General features: G+C 39.8%; 1 protein-coding gene across 1 annotated transcript in view; it reads right to left on the bottom strand.

Annotated features, from left to right (window-relative positions):
* Window positions 1-21,766, bottom strand: part of CC2D1A (coiled-coil and C2 domain containing 1A) — a 3,016,164-nt gene that overhangs the window by 1,162,169 nt on the left and 1,832,229 nt on the right. Inside the window, exon 20 of the mRNA XM_044057686.1 lies at window positions 9,510-9,568. Coding sequence (XP_043913621.1) covers window positions 9,510-9,568 — 59 coding nt within the window. The remainder of the gene's footprint in view (window positions 1-9,509; window positions 9,569-21,766) is intronic.

Below are 21,766 nucleotides of genomic sequence, written 5' to 3' on the forward strand. Positions count from 1 at the left end.
CCCAGATGTCAGGTGCCCCCCAAATGGGGAGCAAAAAAATATATATATATATAATAAACTTGTAAATATATAAATGCACTTTTAGAAACAGAAAGTTTACCTTCGACTAAAAGCAAATACACCACAAAGGCTTATGAGTATAGTGAAGGAAAGAAAAAGTATAGAAAGGGGGATGGCGGGTGGGTAACCCGGACTGCAACAGTGAATACACTCGAACATCTACATTTATGGTAAGTGTACACAACTGTACTATGTTCTTAGTATTTCACTGCTGCAGTCATTTACATTTAGGTAGAATCCCAAAGCTATGGATGGAAGGATGGAACTAACAGCATAGGAGCGGCTATAAGGCCCTGTAGGACTGCAGTGGCAAAGCCTGCCCTGGATTTACAGAAGAGAGGTAAATGATAATACTTTATGAAGGTATGAACAGAGCTCCAAGTAGCAGCTTCCTAGAATGTCTTTAGTTGGTACCCCTCTGAGGAAAAGCTGCTGAAGTAGAGGTGGTCCTGGTGGAATGTGATCTGAGCCCCTTGGGCACAGGTTTACCATGGTGCAAATAGCAGAAACGAATGCAGTGGCTTATCCATTTAGAAATAGTCTGCTTTGATATGGCCTTCTCCTCTGATCCTGCAGCAAATGCTACCAGTAGTCTCTCAGACTTTCTTAGGGATTTGGTCCTGTTTAAGTAAAATCTTAGTTGTCTGTGCACATCCAATGAATGCAGAATCCGCTCCCCCTTATTCTGCGGATTTGGGTAAAATGTTGGTAGGTGAATGGTCTGGTTAACAGCCCCACTGGATACCAGCTTAGGCATAAAAAAAGGACTGGTCTTGAGGGCCTCCCTGTCCGGGTAAAATATAATGAAAGGCTCCACTGCCATGAGAGCCTGTAGTTCTGAAACCCTTCTTGCTGAAGTGACTGCCAAGAGAAAAGCTGTTTTCCAAGATAAAAATTTTATATCCGCAGTTGCTGCTGGTTCAAAAGGAGGCAGGGTGAGTTTTTCCAACACAAAATTGAGGTCCTATGCAGGAGTTGGTGCTCTCCTGGGAGGCCTTACATTTTTGGCCCCTCTAAGATACTGTTTAAGCAGTGGATGAGAAAAGAGGGGAGGCTCTGTGTTGTAATGAGCCAAGATGGCAGAGGCATGGATTTTTATTGAAGAAAAAGATAGGCCTTTGTCAAGCATCTCAATTACGTATTGTAAAATCTGAGGAATATTGGGGTTTGCTGTGTCTATTCCTTGTGCTTGGTTCCAAGCACAGAATCTCTTCCATTTATCAGCATAAGATTTTCTAGTACTAGGCCTTCTGGCTTCCAAAATGACATCCATCACAGATTTACTGAGAGGTATGGTTTGAATAATTATTTGATTAGCTATGCTGCAAGATTCAGAGTTTGGAGCTGAGTGTGCAGAATTTGATAGTTCTGCTGAGACAGTAGATGAGGTATTTGAGGCAAGTACCATGGTGGAAGGTGCGACATATTCCTTAGAAGCGGGTACCAGTGCTGGCAAGGCCAGTCCGGAGCAATTAGGATAATTTTTGTTTTTTCCTGTCTGACTTTTAGTAAGACCTTGGAGAGTAGAGGCAGAGGGGGGAAAGGCATAGACTGATAGGTTTTTCTAGCTGAAAGATAGAGCATCCACTTTCCATGCTTTTTTTGTGATGAGTTCTTGTGCAGAATTTGTCCGATTGATAATTTTGGGGAGAGGCAAAAAGATCTGTCTGGGCTCCCCATTTCTGTGTTAACATGCTGAAGATTTGTGGATCCAGTTTCCATTCGTGCAGGTCCATAAGATTTCTGCTTAGGTCGTCTGCCAGAGTATTTTGCTTTCCTGGCAGGAATTGAGCTTGAAGATGTATTTGTTAAGTCAAGGCTGTATTCCACAAGGCCATGGCTAGTCTGCGAAGGGAGTAGGAATGTGTACCCCCCTGCTTGTTTATGTACCACATAACTGTGGTGTTGTCCGTCTTTATCAGTAGTTGTCCTGGATGGAATAAGTCCTTGAAGGCTGTCAGAGCATTCTGAACAGCTAGCATTTCTTTCTGGTTGATATGCAGATGCATTTGGTTTGGGCTCCATTTGCCCTGAATGCATCTCCCTGCCAGGTGGGCCCCCCAAGCATAGTCTGGTGCGTCTGTGGTTAGGGTTTGGGTGGCAGGGGGTAGAGTGAATGACAGTCCCTTGTTTTGGTGACATGCCTCTGCCCACCAAAAAAACTCCTGTTGTAGGCAGGGAATGAGAGGAATCATTGTTTCCAGGCTGTGACAATGTTGACTCCATAAACTTTTTAAAGAACATTGAAGTTTCCTCATATGCAGTCTTGCATATGGAATTAGTAGAATGCAGGATGCCATGAACCCCAAAGCCTGCAGAATTTGTCTTGCAGATAACTGGGTTTTTGTTACCATTTGTTTGAAATATGTTGTCAGTTGCCTTTGTTTGTCTGGCATGAGGTAAGCCATCTGGGCAGTTGTATTCAAGCTTGCACCCAGGAATGTAATTATTTGGGAGAGTACCAGTTGTGTTTTCTTTTCGTTTATGGTGAACCCTAGGCATGCTAGAAGCCTTTTTACAAACGCCAGATGTTGAAGAAGAGTGTCCTTGTCCTCTGCTTGAATGAGACAATCGTCCAGATAAGGATAAATCTGAATGTTTCTTTGTCTGCAGAATGCAATTACATGCCAGGCATTTTGTAAAGACCCTGGGCTCAGTAGATAAGCCAAAGGGCAGTGCAGAGAATTGGTAATGCAAAAAGCCTGCTCTGAAGTGGAGGTATCTTCTGCATGATTCCCTTACTGGGATATGCAGGTATGCCTCTTAAGTCTAGAGTTACTAACCAAGCACTCTTGCCTAGCACAGGCAGAAGCTGTTGCAAAGTCAGCATTTTGAATTTTGGAATGTCCGGGACTGTGTTCAGAATCGATAAGTCCAGTACTGGATGCCATGAATTGTCTTTTCTGGGTACCAGGAAAAGTCTTGAATAAAAACCATGTCCTTTTTCCTTTTCTAGTACCAGTTGAATAGACCCCATATCCATGAGGGACATGACTTGTTTCTGGGCCTCTGCTCACTGGTTTTGTGGCAGATCCGGCCATCTGTTTGGAATTGGCAAAGTATGGAAATGAAATCTGTACCCCTGGGATACTATGTTTAATACCCACTTGTCCTGGGTAATTAACTGCCAATTTTGAGCATGAAGTGCTAGTTTTCCCCCCAAAGGGGCTGCCAAAAGATAAGTGCTTGGAGATGATAGAGGAAAGTAATTGAGACTGCTTACTGTAGGGTTGTGCTTTGTTTCCTCCAGGTTTGGAGGTGGAGGCACCCCATTGCTTTGACCTGTAAGAATGCTGTGATTGATATCTGGAGCCTGAGTGCCTGGGTTTGCCCTGAGTGGCTCTGTTGGACACAGGAAAGGACCAATTTTTAGTAGGCCAGTGCCTACTGAACCTGGGTGGCTGCACTTGCAAGAAATCTTTTACAGTTTGCATAGATTTAGCTTTGTCTTCCATTTTCTTAAAAATCTCTTCTGCCTTATTACCAAACAGAGTATCATGCTGCAAAAGGGCATCCGACAATTTAGCTTTAACATAATCAGGCAGATTTTGCTCCTTGAGCCAGGCATGCCTTCTAATAACAGATCCAGTAAGGGCGGCCCTACAAGAGGCCTCCAAGGAATCAAAACCACATTGCAAAGTATGCTTTCCAACCTGTTCTGCTGAATGCAATAAATCAGGCAGATTTTGCTCCTTGAGCCAGGCATGCCTTCTAATAACAGATCCAGTAAGGGCGGCCCTACAAGAGGCCTCCAAGGAATCAAAACCACATTGCAAAGTATGCTTTCCAACCTGTTCTGCTGAATGCAATAAATCCTGTAAAACTCTATTTTCCACACAATCAGAAATCAACATCATTTTCTGTTTCAGTAAGCCCATAAGATGCTGTTGATATTTAAGCATATGAAACTGGCAGTTTATAGCCCTGATTGCCAAGGTTGCAGACGTATAAACCTTCTTGCCCCATCTATCCAGTGCCCTGGATTCTCTATCAGAAGGGGTAGGATTTTTGGCTGTAGAAGCCTTAACACCTTTGGGACCCTGAGAAATATTCTCAGGATCAGCAGCAGGATTTTTGAAAAGAAATTTGTGGGAGTCAGGAACCCTGTAATATCTGTCTGGCTTACTAGGAGCCAGGGGCAGGGAATCAGGAGGCATGCTTGATTCCGAGAACACATCATCAACAATGTCTAATACAGGAGATACTGCCAAAGGCCTATGCTGAGGAAGAAGGATGAAATCCCTAAGCCTCTTTTTTGATTCAGAGAAGTCCTGACTCTCCAAGAAAAAATGTTCCCTTAAAGTATGCAAAGTCTCTCCAAAAGAATAATCCTCAGAAGAAGATGCAGATGGGATGGATTCCTCTGCATCAGAATCCTCATAGGGTGGAATAGAAAATTCCTGATCAGAAGAGGAATCAGAGGAAATGGAAACCCGATCTGAAGACTCATAATCAGTGCCTTGCCTAGGACTCTTAGCAGTGGGGTTGTTGGGAACCCCTGATCAAGGTAATTAAATCCTCAGCCATTTTGATCATCGGATTTTTAGGCATAGGGGCCTGAGCATGTGGCTCATGCGTCGGTTTTTTAGACATAGAAGTTGTTTTTGACGTTGTTTTTGTTGCTGGCATCAGTTTAATATAAAAAGGTTGAGGCCTGAAAACACCCTCAGAAGCTGGTGCCTGCTCAGCGGCTCCAGACCCATCCAAGGGAGAGACATCCACGGGTTCAATACTCTGAGAATCTCGTGGCATACCGGACTCAGAATCGGTCTCAGTAGAGGCCTGCAACTCAAAAGAATCGGGTATCAGGGGCTGCGAAAGCACCTCACTGAGTACTGGGGAACCAGCGACTGGCTTATGAGAAGCTTCGTCATCGGTTTTGGACCGTGACGGTCTATTTCTGTCTTTTTCCTTGCATTTTTTGTGAACGCCGGTAGACAGATTGCTAACCAACGACATTTCAGGATAGTTAAATCTTGAAACTAAATATTTAGAAGCAAAAATATACCGACGCTTAATAGTGCATTGGTTAAATCTAGCACAAAACCGACAGCAAGGCACGTTGTGATCAGGGCCTAGGCAAGGAATACAGTATAAATGAAAATCCTTATGAGGTATTTGCTTCCCACAAGTAATGCAATTATTAACTTTTACTAACATTGGTAAAGAGCAAGAAAAAGTTTCCCCAATGGGGTACTTAGCTTTAGATTGAAGACTTCGGTTCTGAAACTCTAATATGAAAATTTCAGGAGTCGGCCAACTGGCACTTGCCAACTGCTTCTGCTTCGGGCACCACTCGGCAAGAAAGACTGAATAAAACGGTGTTGGCTGCATGTTTTATACCCCTGACATCATGAAAGAGGAGACAGCAACTGACGCAGGACCCAAGACTTTGTTATTCAGGCCGACTGAGGGCAACCTGCCAGCAGATTACCCAAATGTAATGACTGCAACAGTGAAACATGAAGAACATGGAGTGTTACCTCATGTCACAACACTTCCTCTTTCAAAACAGACGCATTTGACTGGAAGAAAGTAAGTAGCCCAGGAGGGGCCATGGCAAAGATTAGACAAGATGCTGTGAGCGGCCCAGGAAGGGCCAGGTCAAAGTTTACACAAGATGCTGTGAGCGGCCCAGGAAGGGCCGGGGCAAAGATTAGACAAGATACTGTGAGCGGCCTAGGAAGGGCCAGGGCAAAATTAGACAAGATGCTGTGAGTGGCCCAGGAAGGGCTGGGGCAAAGTTTAGACAAGATGCTGTGAGTGGCCTAGGAAGGGCTGGGGCAAAGTTTAGACAAGATGCTGTGAGCAGCCCAAGAAGGGCTGGGGCAAAGATTAGACAAGATGCTGTGAGCGGCTTAGGAAGGGCCGTGGCAAAGATTAGTGAAAGCCTGTCCTTTAGGCCACAACCTGCATGAAAGAAAAACAAACAGCAGTTAGTTCTTCAGTAGTGAAAAAACAGAACTCTTGAAAGCAAATTGCATTTCTGAGTGAAGGTTTCAGGAACAAAATATTAAGCCTGACTTAAGCTGAAGTGCTTTGTGAGACTTAATAACCGGCACAGGCAGACAATGGTGCTATACATATTCTGCCACAGAGCTGTACAAGGATCAAATGATTTTGTGTTGTAATTGTTGTGACAGAAAGCTTCCATAAATAAGAAATTGTTTTCTGTAAAAAGTAAGAGTGAAACTTGTTTATCCAAAATACTGATAAAAACAGTGGAATGGTTGATAAATTTATCTAAATTACATGGTGAGAAGCACAAAAGAGAGTCAATGAATCATAATGCACTTAAAATATGTTGTTTGAGCTAACTTCCCTCTAAAAAGGATCGTAATGTCCCACAACATATTTGTAGGTGATTACTATGCTAATGACCACATGAGGCCTTTTTAAGACTAGCCATGCTTCCCAAGGATGAGAATCAAACCCTGTACCTTGTGTGTGCAAGGTAAGGAGAATCAAACCCTGTACCTTGTGTGTGCGAGGTAAGGAGAATCAAACCCTGTACCTTTTGTGTGCGAGGTAAGGAGAATCAAACCCTGTACCTTTTGTGTGCGAGGTAAGGAGAATCAAACCCTGTACCTTTTGTGTGCGAGGTAAGGAGAATCAAACCCTGTACCTTTTGTGTGCAAGGTAAGGAGAATCAAACCCTGTACCTTTTGTGTGTAAGGTAAGGAGAATCAAACCCTGTACCTTTTGTGTGTAAGGTAAGGAGAATCTGTGTGTAAGGTAAGGAGAATCTGTGTGTAAGGTAAGGAGAATCAAACCCTGTACCTTTTGTGTGTAAGGTAAGGAGAATCAAACCCTGTACCTTTTGTGTGTGAGGTAAGGAGAATCAAACCCTGTACCTTTTGTGTGTAAGGTAAGGAGAATCAAACGCTGTACCTTTTGTGTGTAAGGTAAGGAGAATCAAACGCTGTACCTTTTGTGTGTGAGGTAAGGAGAATCAAACGCTGTACCTTTTGTGTGTGAGGTAAGGAGAATCAAACCCTGTACCTTTTGTGTGTGAGGTAAGGAGAATCAAACCCTATACCTTTTGTGTGTGAGGTAAGGAGAATCAAACCCTGTACCTTGTGTGTGCGAGGTAAGGAGAGTCAAACCCTGTACCTTTTGTGTGTGAGGTAAGGAGAATCAAACCCTGTACTTTTTGTGTGTAAGGTAAGGAGAATCAAACCCTGTACCCTTTTGTGTGCAAGGTAAGGAGAATCAAACCCTGTACCCTTTTGTGTGCAAGGTAAGGAGAATCAAACCCTGTACCTTTTGTGTGTAAGGTAAGGAGAATCAAACCCTGTACCTTTTGTGTGTAAGGTAAGGAGAATCTGTGTGCAAGGTAAGGAGAATCAAACCCTGTACCTTTTGTGTGTAAGGTAAGGAGAATCAAACCCTGTACCTTTTGTGTGTAAGGTAAGGAGAATCAAACCCTGTACCTTTTGTGTGTAAGGTAAGGAGAATCAAACGCTGTACCTTTTGTGTGTAAGGTAAGGAGAATCAAACCCTGTACCTTTTGTGTGTAAGGTAAGGAGAATCAAACCCTGTACCTTTTGTGTGTAAGGTAAGGAGAATCAAACCCTGTACCTTTTGTGTGTAAGGTAAGGAGAATCAAACCCTGTACCTTTTGTGTGTAAGGTAAGGAGAATCAAACCCTGTACCTTTTGTGTGTAAGGTAAGGAGAATCAAACCCTGTACCTTTTGTGTGTAAGGTAAGGAGAATCAAACCCTGTACCTTTTGTGTGTAAGGTGAGGAGAATCAAACCCTGTACCTTAGGTAAACATCTTAATCATTATGCCAACCCTCAGTCTACTTTTTTCATGGATGAGCAGCATGGGGGAGGCCTGGGCAAAGATTATAATGTACCTTCAACCCTGTGATCAGAGTTATGACTGAAAAGGGTCTGGGGACTAGTCACTGAGACGGTTTAACAAATCAATGCTGGTAGTACATACTGCCTCAAAAATGTATATAAAAAAGGTAAATTCTACAACTAGGAAAAGGGAGATACAGTACAGGGGGTATACACATTTAAATATTGTAATACCTAGATGCAGTATGCTGCACTTTATGAAGTGCATTTTCTAAAAGCAATGCGAGTATACATCTCATAGAGACTAGTAACAGCCACCATGCCTGTTCTGTTAGTCAGTCCTTCTGCCAAACATCCAGTTATTATAGTGACTACAGTAATAAAGTACAGTTGTGTAAAATCTTACTATAACAGTACATATCCTTCTCTTTACTGATGCAGTATTCTTCACCATAGGGCATCTCCTGCCAAGGGTAGCCCTACATCTGACCAGTACACCAAAGCTTTTAGATCTTGTATGTGCCATACATCACACATACACTCCCCATTCAGGATATAGGGCAAAATGGTAACATACGGACAGTTACCCACAATTGAATTGCCCCAGTAGAGAACAGTCTCCTTAGGACAAAAGACACTATGCACACCCAAAAGAAGAAAATGCAGATAGAAAAAGGGAGAACCTCAGCCAGCAGTGAATCCCAAAAGAAAAAGGGGGAAAGGAGGGAGGAAGGTGATACTGCAGTGAAGAGAAGGGCATCAACTGTTATGGTAAGATTTTACACAACTGTACTATGTCCTTCAATTTCACTCTTGCAGTACTCTTCAAGAGTACAAAAGCTCATGAAAAGGATTGGGAAGTGGAAGGCTAGAAAGATCCCTCACAGTAGAATGGCTCTAGCACAACCTGTTCTGGCCCTAGAAACCATATCCAATTTGTAATACTTAGTAAAGGTACGCACTGAAGACCAACTAACAGCTTTAAGGATGGAATTGGTGTCCAACATCTTGAAGAAGAAGATATGGTTTGCTTAGAAACAACCAAACACAATGTCCTGGGATAAAAGGAAACAAAAAGCTGGTCAGGCTTATGAATGGCCTTAGTTTTATCCCAATAATACCCAAGCTGTCTGTGCAAATCTAAGTCATGTAAGACCCTCTCACTACCGGACTGAGAAGAAGGAAAAAAGGAAGGCTGCTGCATTGCCTGACTGAAAGACAACTCAATAACCACCTTGGGTATAAAAGAACAGCACCAAAAGAAAAAGACCCTAGTGGGGCACTTAACTGACAACTAGATAATCAGCACAATAAAGGATGTTCAGACTGATGAGCAATGGTGTTCTACTGTCGGCAAAGAAGTGCTGGGTAACTGCGTCCATACATCACCTTTATGCCATACATCTTGAACAGGGAGCGTACATGTGACATATGGTGCACACAAGATCTAAAGGCTTTGGTATACTGGTCAGATGTAGGGCTATCCTTGGAACAAGATCCTTACAGTGAAGAATACTCCAACAATGATATAGGAGGACATCTGGATGTTACAGTGGCTACAGCAACACTTCAATGCAAATAACTGCTTGATCAACGACACTGTCTCAAAAAGAAGATTGTAAAAAGGTGCAATAAGCTTACCGTGTTTGGGAAGGCAAACTCGAAACGAACACAAGCATCCAAATCATTTGGAGAACCACCTAAAACATGTCAAAAACACAGAGTCAATACCAACATGACCAGACCCTCAGACAGAGAAAAACAGATTTTAATGGTAGCAAAGGACTGCAGGGTTAAACTTAATTGTTCTCTCCCCTTCCAACTTAAGTTTCAGATGTTAATTAGCTGGTAACTAGGTAAGTACTTCCTTATGCCTAACTGATCTATGCACCCAGTAAAATACATGTGGTTTTACCGAGTGTCTGTAAAGAGATAAGTGTGGTGTTAGTGGTGCAATAGCTGGCATGCACACTTTTGGCGCAGAAAGTGGAGGTTCTATTCCTACACCAGCACATCAATTGCTGACACTGTTCTGCAGCAAAAGGGGGTGCTGTAGTCCTGAATGCATCATTGCTAGAATGAGATGTTAAACTGAGGCCCCATCTGTTTGAGTTGGTGGTAGATCAGATGTGTGTAAAAGATCCCATTGTATCTACTGAAAGGAGTAGGGGTCCTTTATTTATACACAAAAATAACTCTTATTTACAAAATATTTACATATTTACAAGTATACAAACATATATATTGTTGACACAATTATACTAAATTTTCATCCCTGTTAGACCCCCACTCCATTTTCCATTACCACTATCTGATTTTACTTAATATTGTTGCTAAAATCCATTTATCATTAAACATAACTTCATTTATTCTTTCATTCCATACAACACATAATATAAAGTAACTTTCTACCTATTCTTTTAATATATTCTTTACTTCTATTCTGACAATATCCATATTTAATCATATCCATGTTTATTGTATCCACTTCTTTTGTGTCTTAAAAGATCTTCTTTATATAGTTTTCACCATAACTTTTTTTACTCTCTTACATTTCAAATACGCATGTTCTGTAGTTTCTTCTTCTTGACAACATATTCTATCAAACTGTAAAAAGATACCAAAGACAAACTAGATACAATGGCAAATGAACCAAGCCTCCGCGGCTGCAAAACATGATGCCAGCAAATATTCCAAAATCACTTAATTACAAAAATAAGAGACGGTTAGTGCTTTCGTTTAAAACTAGGTTAAACTTAATCAGACATATTCTATCACTTTTCTTCTTTTATGGCATACTTCCTTTCACTGGTAATTTATCTATTACCACACAAAACAAAAACTCTTGACATTCTAAACTTGCTTTAGCTGATTACACCATTTGCTTTAATCTATCTGTTAGACTTTCGCATGGTTTTACATAGTTATTATTAAATCATACTTTTCTTTTTTATATCAATTTTTATTTTTCACAAAAATATATAAAAAATATATAAAACTGGGTTTTTGTAACCACTTACCCCAAAAACTATACTCATCTTAATGACATATTTATTTTTATACATCTTGAAATAGTTATACTATACTCCTGATTATTGACACTGTATAACATTGTATTGCTACATAATGCCTTGTAATAATCCTGTAACATTGCTGCTTAATGCTAATTTACAATGAAAATTTTATAATATGTTGGAGCTTTTCTCCCCGGGCCTCCGCTGAAAAAGGGCTCTTCAGCTCAAGTCGGACAATCCCGGTCAACAAATGTAAAATAAATAGTAATAAATACATTTTTGGTAATATTTTACTTCCGCATTTATACACACTCTCTCTTTTACTCGTTTTTAACCGTACTCCAAAATGTATCATACTTCTACAACTTTACTATTAATATCTCATCTTTTTCATTTATTCACACTAGCACTTCATACAAATTTAATGAATCTGTGTATACCACTGGGTTAATTAACTCAACCTCCTCCTCCTTTACTTATACACAAAACTCTCTTTTTTACTGGATTTGATCTAGAACTCCATATAAGAACTACATATAAATAAAAAAAATTATCTGCAATAACTCTTTTTCAAATACTGTTAGCAACAAAAAAGACAATGTATATTTTCATCTCAGTACTGAATTAATCAAATAAGCCTTTTTTTCGAATGCTAATTTATGCGGTCTCCAGAAAAGACAGGTTTCTTTTATTTTTTCTACTGTTTTCTCTGACTGAATTCTACTTACATCTTTATTCCCAAATTTTATACCCAACACAGACATTGTATATACCCCCAATCTTTACTACACCACCTAAGCCTTTTCTCTTTTTATTTGAAGCAATCCCTACGAACTTTAGACAATCATTTTTGCAAATTACTTCTTTCATCAAAATTTTGTTTTTTGCAATTATTATAAAGTTATCTGCATATATTAACAGAACTGAAATTCTTAACCCTTCAGTGATATACACCCCACTTTCTTCATTTTGTAATTTATTTCACATAGTATCACATTCACAATTAATGTAGAGTATTCTTCATATGCATCTCTTTGCTAAGCCAACCATTTACAAATATATTTGCATTATTATTACTATAAGCGGACATACATAATTTCCCAACATTCTCAATTATATTCTTGCATATTACCCATAGAATTTCATGCCCAACTGTGTCAAATGCCTCATTAAGGTCTCCCATCATTTTTGCTTCTTCTTTTCTGTTCATAACATCATCCACAATTTCTTTACCATTAACATTATAATCAGCTAATAATGGCCCACAAAATACTTCACCATCCACTTAAGATACCATCCGTTTAAAACATAACACCCTATGCCAACAATCGACCACTTCGTTCTACCAACAAGACCCTACTAACAGTTACTAAAACTAAAAATACTGCTGGAGATTCACTTTAATCCAGCTGTGCAACAAAATTGTGGAATATGCTACCAGAATCAATCAGATCATTACCAAACATATCCAGCTTTAAAATATTACTCAATTATTACTTTAATAATCTATGGCTCTGCACATGTACATGTCCAGGTTAATGCTATCTCTTCTCCAGTCTTTATTTTCACATTTGTTGTTGCTCTTATAACTCCTCAAGAAATACTCAATTTATTTGAATAAAGTACCTCTAATCAAGTGATGGAACAGTTATTTGATAAAAAAAATACCCATCTATTATTTGTATACTCTGTTAACATTCTAATTCTCTTGAATTTCTACTTCTTAACTTCTGTAATTTGCTGTCCTGTTTCTTCTAACATTCTCTCAAGCTCTCTAGCTTCTATCATAAGTGTAACCATTGTATAAGACTACTCCCTATATTGTAACCATTGTATAAACTTGTTTTTGAAATATAACAATTACAAGCAGGGGGCTTCTATATAATGTGTCTATTTAATATTCTAACCACTGTATATACCTTTTTTTCTATTACTGTAACTTCATATTTTAACTGTTCTTTTTATAAAAAATAATGCTTTGTATTGTAAATTTTAAAATTATTTTATTAATTGTATGTGGAGTTTTTCTCTCCAGGCCAAAAAAAATTCTCGACAACTATATACATATATATATATATATATATATATATATATATATATATATGCTATTTTCCATCATGTTTTGCATTTCAGTTTCAAATCTCATTTGCATTATTTTCATAAACATTTTATATTACTGGTCTCCGTTTTTTTAATCATCTTCTATTTTCCTTCTTCTATACGAGTTTAAATATTCCACTACATAATTCTTTATACATAAAAACTTTCATTTAACCATTCATTCAAAATCTTTATTCTTTTTCCCAGTCCCTTAAATTTTTATACATTTCATACCTATTCCATCTGGTCCTGCAGTCAGATCTAGATTTACTTGTCTTAACACTTTATCTAGCTCATTTAAAAAATCTCCTTTTCCAACTCTTTATTCTCTTCTTCTGTTAACTTTTTTACTTTCCCTGTTTTTTTTGCATCTTCATTCTTTTCTTTAAACACTTCTGGTACATACTGTACTGCACTGTTCACAATCTTTTACTGATTTTTTTTCTATTGATCTTTTTACATTTTTTTACTTCTCTCATTACACTACAATCTTCCTTTACTAATATGCTTAATTAACTCAGTACTTCTCTTTTTCCTTGTAAAAATATCTTTGTTTATAAAACAATTCTTGTATTTTTTTCTTGACTTCTTTCATAAAATTCTTAAAAAAAGAAAAAAAATTACATCTTTCCTTAAATAGCTACCATTTATACCAATTTTTATAAAATGTTCTCAAAACAATGTGATCTTTCCATAACTGTATTACTTACTCTCTTGCAGTCTTCATTCCATGCACTCATTTATCCTTTTTATTCATTTGTTTTTTGTTTTCCTTTATCCCTAGCCATATTGCAAGATGATCAGAAAATCCTATTTCAACTGCCTCCCCTTCTCCTATAACTAAACCTTGTAATACTGTAAAACATCTGTTTCAGTTCTACACATACCTCTTTAAGTCCATAAATGTCCTAAAGTTTTAACTTACCGCATCTTATAACTTCTAACATTTTTCTTCTATAATTTCCTTTCTTTTTATGCCTGTCTCTTAAATCATAATTAAAGTCTCCTGATAATATAATATTTATATTTATCACAACATAGTCTAAAATCTGATGAAATAAGCTTTTACTTTCTTTACAGTTAGTATATGCATATGATGTTATAATTCTATATCGTTGTTCTTTCCATTTTAAATCTACAATGGCTAATCTTCCCATTTTAGCTAAAGTTACATCTAACATAATTACATCTACATCACAAGTATTGCACCACTCCAAAATTCCTATTCTTATTACTATATTCTTAGTACTATTCACATTTAAAAAAAGCACTCTAAAATTTTAATTTTCCCTTTTCCTTAGATTCATGGTTTCATAATTTCATGGCTAATTACTACGCTAGCTCTCGAGAACAGACCATTTTAAGCCTAACCAATTTCCTTGCCTATGGTGAGACTAAAACACTATCTTGTGTTTGTGAGTCAGACACCTTAACCATTACACAAAGCCCCACTCTATAATTATATATATATATTTCACCCATTTCCTTTTTTCTTTTCTACTTGTATCTTTAAATTTTCTTTTTCTGTCTTTTATCCTTTTAATAGATTTTTTCATTTTACTGCCTCCCAGTTTGTCACCTCATTTTTAAGAACCTTCTTCTATGTCATTTTTATTATTTTTTTCTCATTTAATTTTCTTAGGTTCATAGATTAGTACTAGGCTAACTGCCCTTGCGAGCCATTTTAAGCCTAGCCAATTGTCCCCTGTGAGATTGAAACCATGTACGTTGTGTTTGTAAGGCAAACACCTTAAGCATCAGGCCACCCTGCCAACCCTTGTATTTTTGCTACTTGTAAAATGTCTTCTCTTGGTTCATTTTCTTGCTCTTTTTTCAGTTACTCTTATTTTCATTTTCACAACCCGTCTATAAATGACCATTTACATTTATAACATTTCAATTCACATTTTTTGTATCACATCACATTTCCTCCAAATAAAACTGTTTTGGGTTGTCCGCGGTACCATACAATGACCCTATCCCCTCCACATTTATGATGCTTGGTATATGTATATATTTTTCTCTTTTAACAGATCATAATCCTAGCCACCAGTCCATAAGCCCCATTTTGTCATAAACATTTGCAATATCCAGAACTACTTTACATAATGCTTTCTAGTCTTTTCAGTGTCTTACTTTCTACCTCTGTTTGAAACTGTACATGAATTTTCTTTTTTGTTTTCCTGCTAAATGCTTTTATCACATAAATATTCCATGGGTTACAGTCTATTTTTCATATTCTCCAAGAAAATATTCCATTAAAACAGCAGTCTCAAATATAATATCACAAAATGTCTTTGTTAGTAAGAATAAATGCTCTTACCTCATGTGCTTTTACAATCACAGGAGCTATTAAATTTTCCCACACTTCATACTTACCCATTTTTTGTCTACTTTGAATCCTTACCATTTACTTCTGTTTTCCATTTTCTTCTGCCTTCTTTCCTGCCATTGCAGTTTTTCATTCGTTTACATTCTCTCCATACATTTTCTTTTCCATCTCACCATTTTTCAGAATCGTCTCTATTACCTCCTTTTGTATTTTCTTCATTATGTCCCCCCAAGAAACATCTCCTTCATTTTCTGAATCGCTCTGCTCCACCATTTCTTTAATTAATTTCCACTACCCTCCCAACTGGAGGGTTGTAATTATACATCCACCATTTGCTGACTTGTCTCCATCAAACAGGCTTCTTTGAAACATTTCCTCATAATCCTGCATACATTCTCTGGTCTTTCTCCTTCATTTCTTTCACCACTCCATCATCTCCTCCTCTCTCCTTCTGCCTCCCTGCTTCTCTGGGCAACTCTGCACCTGGAATGGAAACAAGAAGTGCTCTGCTAAAATGGGCCCTACTCAGAACAGTGACAATTAGAGGGAGTTCCCTGATGCCCTGGCCAAATTTCCCCTAGAAGCTACTAGCCTAGAGGGACTATTGCGGTTTACACAGAACGACTGAATGACTGAATGAATAAATAAAAATAAACAAAGGTCTGAAGCTCCAGCAGCATGCAGAGGTGGTGGCCATCAGAAACAGTTCTCAAAACAAGGGGTTCAAAATGGGTCTCTATATCACAACGTTGAACTAAAACTAGTTCAGACGTTGTAATATCGTACCTCAAAGTCCGAAAGTTGAAAATAACGAAGCGACAGCCCATCAACTTTTTTTTCCCAGGGAAAAAAAAATTGGTGGGTCATTTTCGGGGCTTTGCTATTTACTTCACTGTGGTGTGATCTTGGAGTTGGTATATTTAAGTAGGGGGATGTCGGGGGCACAGCCCCCCACTTTAGTTTACAGTTTAAGGTTTTTTTTTTTTTTTTTGTCACGGAACAGTGATTTTTTTTTTCCTCTGGGAAAAAAATCGCTGCTCTGTGTTTTCAGTTTTGTTGGGTTTCGGACATTACGGTTCGATATTACAACGATCAAAACTTTTGTAAGTTCAACTTTGTGATACAGATCCACTCAAAATGGGAGGTAGGTAAGTCTACCAGTCATGAAGTTCAAGTGACAAGGAGGACAGAAGTTCTTCAAAGAAGTGTACAGCTGCAAAATGTGCAGCTGTGTGTAAGGTACATTCAATAAATGCAGATTTTCAGGGAAATGCCACAGCAACAGTACATCATAATTTTTGTGTTTATACAACTTCTTGTGGTCATTCTCAGATCTGAAATTCTGAAAGCAGTGGCACTGTTCCTCATGAGAAACCAAAGCAAAGCTTGCACCTGATGGGTAATGATGTAGATGGCCTAAAACGTAGTTATACAGAAGCTGCATAGATGTATACTTTTTCAGTTCTTTGATTCTCCATGCCTTACAATTTCATCTACTTATGGATATGTAGTGTAACATAACTGTAACTTCTGAAATATACATCTCACTAAGCAGCATGCAGAGGTGATGGCCATCAGAAAAAAAAAAACAACAGTTCTTAAAACAAGGGGTTCAAAATGGGAGGTAGGCAAGTCTATCAGTCATGAAGTTCAAGCCACAAGGAGGACAGAAGTTCTTCAAAGAAGTGTACAGCTGCAAAATGTGCAGCTGTGTGCAAAAAGAAGTTATGTCTTACCATAACGTTCCATCTGTGTTGTTGATCTTCGTTCATACATTACTGATGGGTTATCAGTTCTGTCCTCGGAACCGAGCCGGCCTCATACCAAGCTTGCATCAGCCAAAAACTCTCCAGCCAAGATCTGACCCAGAATGCATTGCTCCATTGCCTCAGATTAAGTTTGCAGGCTGATAGACAAAAGTAGAGGCTACCTCTGGTCATAACAGACATACAATAATGGAAAAAAGGTGTATATGAGATCAACCAGGAACCTATGAAAAGGGGCGGAGGGTGGGGAGTACGGAGGGTGGGGAGTAATGAATGAACAAATATCACAGATAGAACGTTATGGTAAAACATGACTTCTTTATCTGATATTGTTAATCTTTGTTCATTCCTTACTGATGGGACAGAGTCCCCAGCTACCTGTATCCCTGGGCGGCCCTCATGGAAGGACATTTCTGAGCACCATGGAACCAAAAGAAGCTCTTCCTTTGGAGGCCAAATCCAATTTGTAATGAAGGATAAAAGTATGGGGTTTGGCCCAAGTCGCAGCCGAGCAAATATCATTGAGGGAAGCCTTAACATGGAAAGCTGCTGAAGTTGCCACAGACCTTGTAGAATGTGCTTTCACTCTGTGAAGCAAGGTGATGTTGCTCTTGTTGTAGATGAAGGTAATGTAATTTCTCAACCATGATTCCAATGTAACTTTAGAGACAGGATGACCTAGCCTTGGTCCAGAAAAGGCCAGAAATAGTTGGTCTGATTTATGGGTAAATTTTGTTCTGCCCAGATAAAATTGTATTTGCCTGTAAACATCTAGGGAGTGCAGGCAATACTCTCCCTTGTTAGAATGATTAGGAAAAAATATTGGGAGGTCAATAGACTGGTCTATAGACTGCTCTGACACCACTTTCAGTAAAAAGGAAAAATTAGTTCTCAGTGATACTCTATCCTTATGGAAAATAAGGTAGAGATGTTTGATGCATAAGGCTTGAAGTTCTGACAGATGTCTGGCCGATGTGACTGCAACCAGAAACAAAGTCTTCCAAGACAGGTACTTTAAAATCACATGAAGATGCAGGTTCAAAGGGGGGAGCTGTTATGGCTTGTAGAAAGTACAGTTGTGTACACTTAGCATAACTGTAGATGTTCGCGTGTATTCACTGTTGCACTCATCACATCTGGGTTATCTGCTTGCAGGTAAGCCCTCAGTCGGCCTGATTATCAAAGTCTTGGGTCCTGCGCCGGTTGCTGTCTCATCTTCCATGATGTCAGGTAGTCAGGGGTATAAAGCATGCAGCCAACGCCATTACATCAGTTTTTCTTGCCCCAGATGTCAGGTGCCCCCATAATGGGAAGTAATTATATACAAGGTTACACCTCCAACAAAAAAGCAAATACACCAAAAAGCTTTAAGCATAGTAAACAAGAAAGTACAGTTGTGTACACCTACCATAAATGTAGATGTTCGAGTGTCTTCACTGTTGCAGTCATAACTGTAGGGTGCTCCTGCCGGCAGGCAGCCAGTCGGCCAGAATCCCAAAGTCTGGGTCTGGCGTCGGCTGTATAAGCTAGTACCCTGACGTCAGTACGCTTTGGTACATAGCCCTCAGCCGACGCCATCTTCTCCAGCCTTTCTTGCCCTAGATGTCAGAAGTCCCCAACAAATCAAAAATGAATCCAACAAGGAAACACAAATACACCACAAAAAAGGAAAAGAGAGAAAAACAGAGGGGATAGGAGGGAGGAAACCCGACTGCAACAGTGAAGACACTCGAACATCTACATTTATGGTAGGTGTACACAACTGTACTATGTTCTTCGTGTTTCACTGTTGCAGTCATAACTGTAGGGTGGAATCCCAAAGCAGTGTAAAAGGGGAGGAGGCTTTAGATAGAAGAAGGGGAGGCAAGAATACCCTGCAAGACAGCAGAGGCAAAGCCTGCCCTGGACTTAGAAAACAAGGGAGATTGTAGTGCTTGGAAAAAGTATGCACAGAACTCCAAGTGGCAGCTTCAAGATATCCTTGGTAGGGACTCCTCTGAGGAAAGCTGTAGAAGTGGCAGCTGCTCTAGTAGAATGACTTCTAATGGTGCCTGGAAACTGTTTCCCATGATGAGTGTAACAAAATCTGATTCCATAAGCAATCCATTTGGAAATAGTTTGTTTAGAAATAGGTTTTCCAAGAGAACTGGAGGCAAAAGAAACAAACAATTGATTAGACTTTCTGAAATCTTTAGTCTTGTCCAGGTAAAATCGTAACTGTCTGTGCACATCCAATGAATGCAAAATCCTTTCCCCTTTATTTTGAGGATTTGGAAAGAAAGTAGGAAGGTGAATTGTCTGATTTAAAGCCACTTTCGAAATCACCTTAGGCATGAAAGTAGGATTGGTCCTCAAGGATACTCTGTCCTGATGAAAAATAAGGTATGGTTCCACAGCCATGAGAGCTTGCAACTCTGAGACCCTTCTGGCAGAGGTCAAAGCTAACAAAAGGACAGTCTTCCAAGATAGAAACTTAATATCTGAAGATGCAGCAGGCTCAAAAGGAGGCAAAGTAAGTTTTTCTAAAACATAATTAAGGTCCCAGGCAGGGACAGGAGGGGTCCTAGGAGGCCGCAAATTTTTAGCCCCTCTCAAGAACTGTTTCACCAAAGGATGAGAAAAAACAGGAGGATCAGAACTGAAATGCGCAGAGATAGCAGAAGCATGAATCTTAATGGAAGAAAAGGAAAGTCCTTTAGATAAAAGTTCCGAAAGGTAAAGCAAAATAGAAGAGAGATCAGGAACCTGAGGATCCGAGCCTCGGTCCTGCATCCAAATACAAAACCTCTTCCATTTAGAGGCATAGGACTTCCTAGTGCTAGGCCGCTTCCAAAAGAACATCCAAAACTTGTTTGGGAAGACTAGAGGAAATCAAATTCCTTTGAAGAGCCAAGCTGCCAGGCAAAGGGTCTTGAGATTGGAATGTAGTAACTGACCCTGATGCTGGGACAAAAGCGAAGGGTTCAGTGGGAGAATCCAAGGAGACCCCGAGAACAGGAGCTTTAAAGTTGGATACCAAAACTGTCGAGGCCAATTTGGAGCAATCAAGATGAGGAACTTGGGCTTGTCCTGCTTTATCTTCAGTAATACCCGAGGTAGTAGAGGAAGAGGAGGGAAGGCATATGCTGAAAGGTTTCTCCAGCTGAAGGACAGGGCATCCACTCTCCAAGCTGTTTTGTGGAAGGACCTGGTGCAAAAGCGAGGTAGCTGATGATTGAGATGGGATGCAAACAGATCTATCTGGGGACATCCCCAAACTGCAGTAATCCTGTTGAATAAGTTGGTGTCTAGCATCCATTCATGAGGATCTGAAATGTTTCTGCTCAGGCTGTCTGCTAAGAGATTCTGTTTCCCTGGAATGAAATGAGCCTGGAGATGCAGATTCAAATTTAGAGCTGTGTCCCATAAAACCATAGCTAGTCTGCAAAGGGGGTATGAATGAGAACCCCCCTGCTTGTTGATGTACCACATGACCGTGGTGTTGTCTGTGCGAATTAGCAGAGGCCCTGGTTGTAAAAGGTTCTTGAAGGCTAGAAGGGCATTTTGAACTGCCAACATTTCCTTCAGATTGATGTGCCAGTGAAGATGGTCCTTTGTCCAGGTTCCCTGCTGGCAATTGTCTAGAAAGTGTGCTCCCCAAGCATAATCCGAGGTGTCCGTGGTTAGGATTTGAGTAGGTTGAGGAAGACGAAAAGGTTTTCCTTCATTTAAAGTGCATGCCCTGGACCACCAGAGGAACTCCTTCTGAAGGCAGGGGATCAGAGGAATCAGAATATCCAGATCGTGGTAATGCTGTGACCATACACTTTTCAGGTACCATTGAAGCTTTCTCATGTGAAGCCTTGCATTCGGAATCAACAGAATGCAGGAAGCCATGTAGCCCAGAGCCTGCAGGAATTTCCTTGCAGTGAGCTGAGATAGAGTTGCCAAGGTGTTGAAAGTAGAAGCCAGCTGAGTTTGTTTTTCTGGAGTGAGGAAGGCCCTTTGTAAGGTTGTATTTAAGAGGGCTCCCAAGAATACCATTTGTTGAGAAGGGACCAGATGTGACTTTTTTATGTTCACTGAGAATCCCAGTAAGAGGAGAAGACGTTGAACAAAGTCCAGATGTTGAAGCAGAAGATCTTTGCTGTCTGCCTGAATAAGGCAGTCGTCGAAATAGGGGTAAATCTGGATCCCCTGAAGTCTGCAGTAAGCCACTACTGGTGCCAGGCACTTGGTGAAGACTCTGGGCGCAGTAGATAAACCAAAGGGCAGAACAGAGAATTGAAAGTGCCTCGAGCCTGCCTTGAACCTGAGGAATTTCCTGCGTTCCTGCCTGATGGGAATATGTAAATAGGCTTCCTTTCAGTCCAATGTCACCATCCAGGCGTCCTGAGAGAGCATTGGAATTAGCTGCTGCAGAGTAAGCATCTTGAATTTTGGAATCTCCAAAAAGGTGTTTAACACAGAAAGGTCCAGAATAGGTCTCCATGAGTTTTGTTTTCTGGGAACCAGAAACAGTCTTGAATAAAACCCTTTTCCCATTTCCGAGAGTGGAACAGGCTCTATGGCTCTCATGGCCAGAAGAGCATCCACTTGAGTTAAGGCCTCTGACCATTGATGTTTTGGCAGATCTGGCCAACCGTGAGCCCTTGGCAAAGTGTGAAAGTGTAATTTGTAACCTTTTAAAATCACGTCCAATACCCA

Source organism: Protopterus annectens, chromosome 15.part0, assembly GCF_019279795.1.
Source record: "Protopterus annectens isolate FY-2018-M chromosome 15.part0, PAN1.0, whole genome shotgun sequence".
NCBI classification, from domain to species: Eukaryota; Metazoa; Chordata; order Ceratodontiformes; family Protopteridae; genus Protopterus; species Protopterus annectens.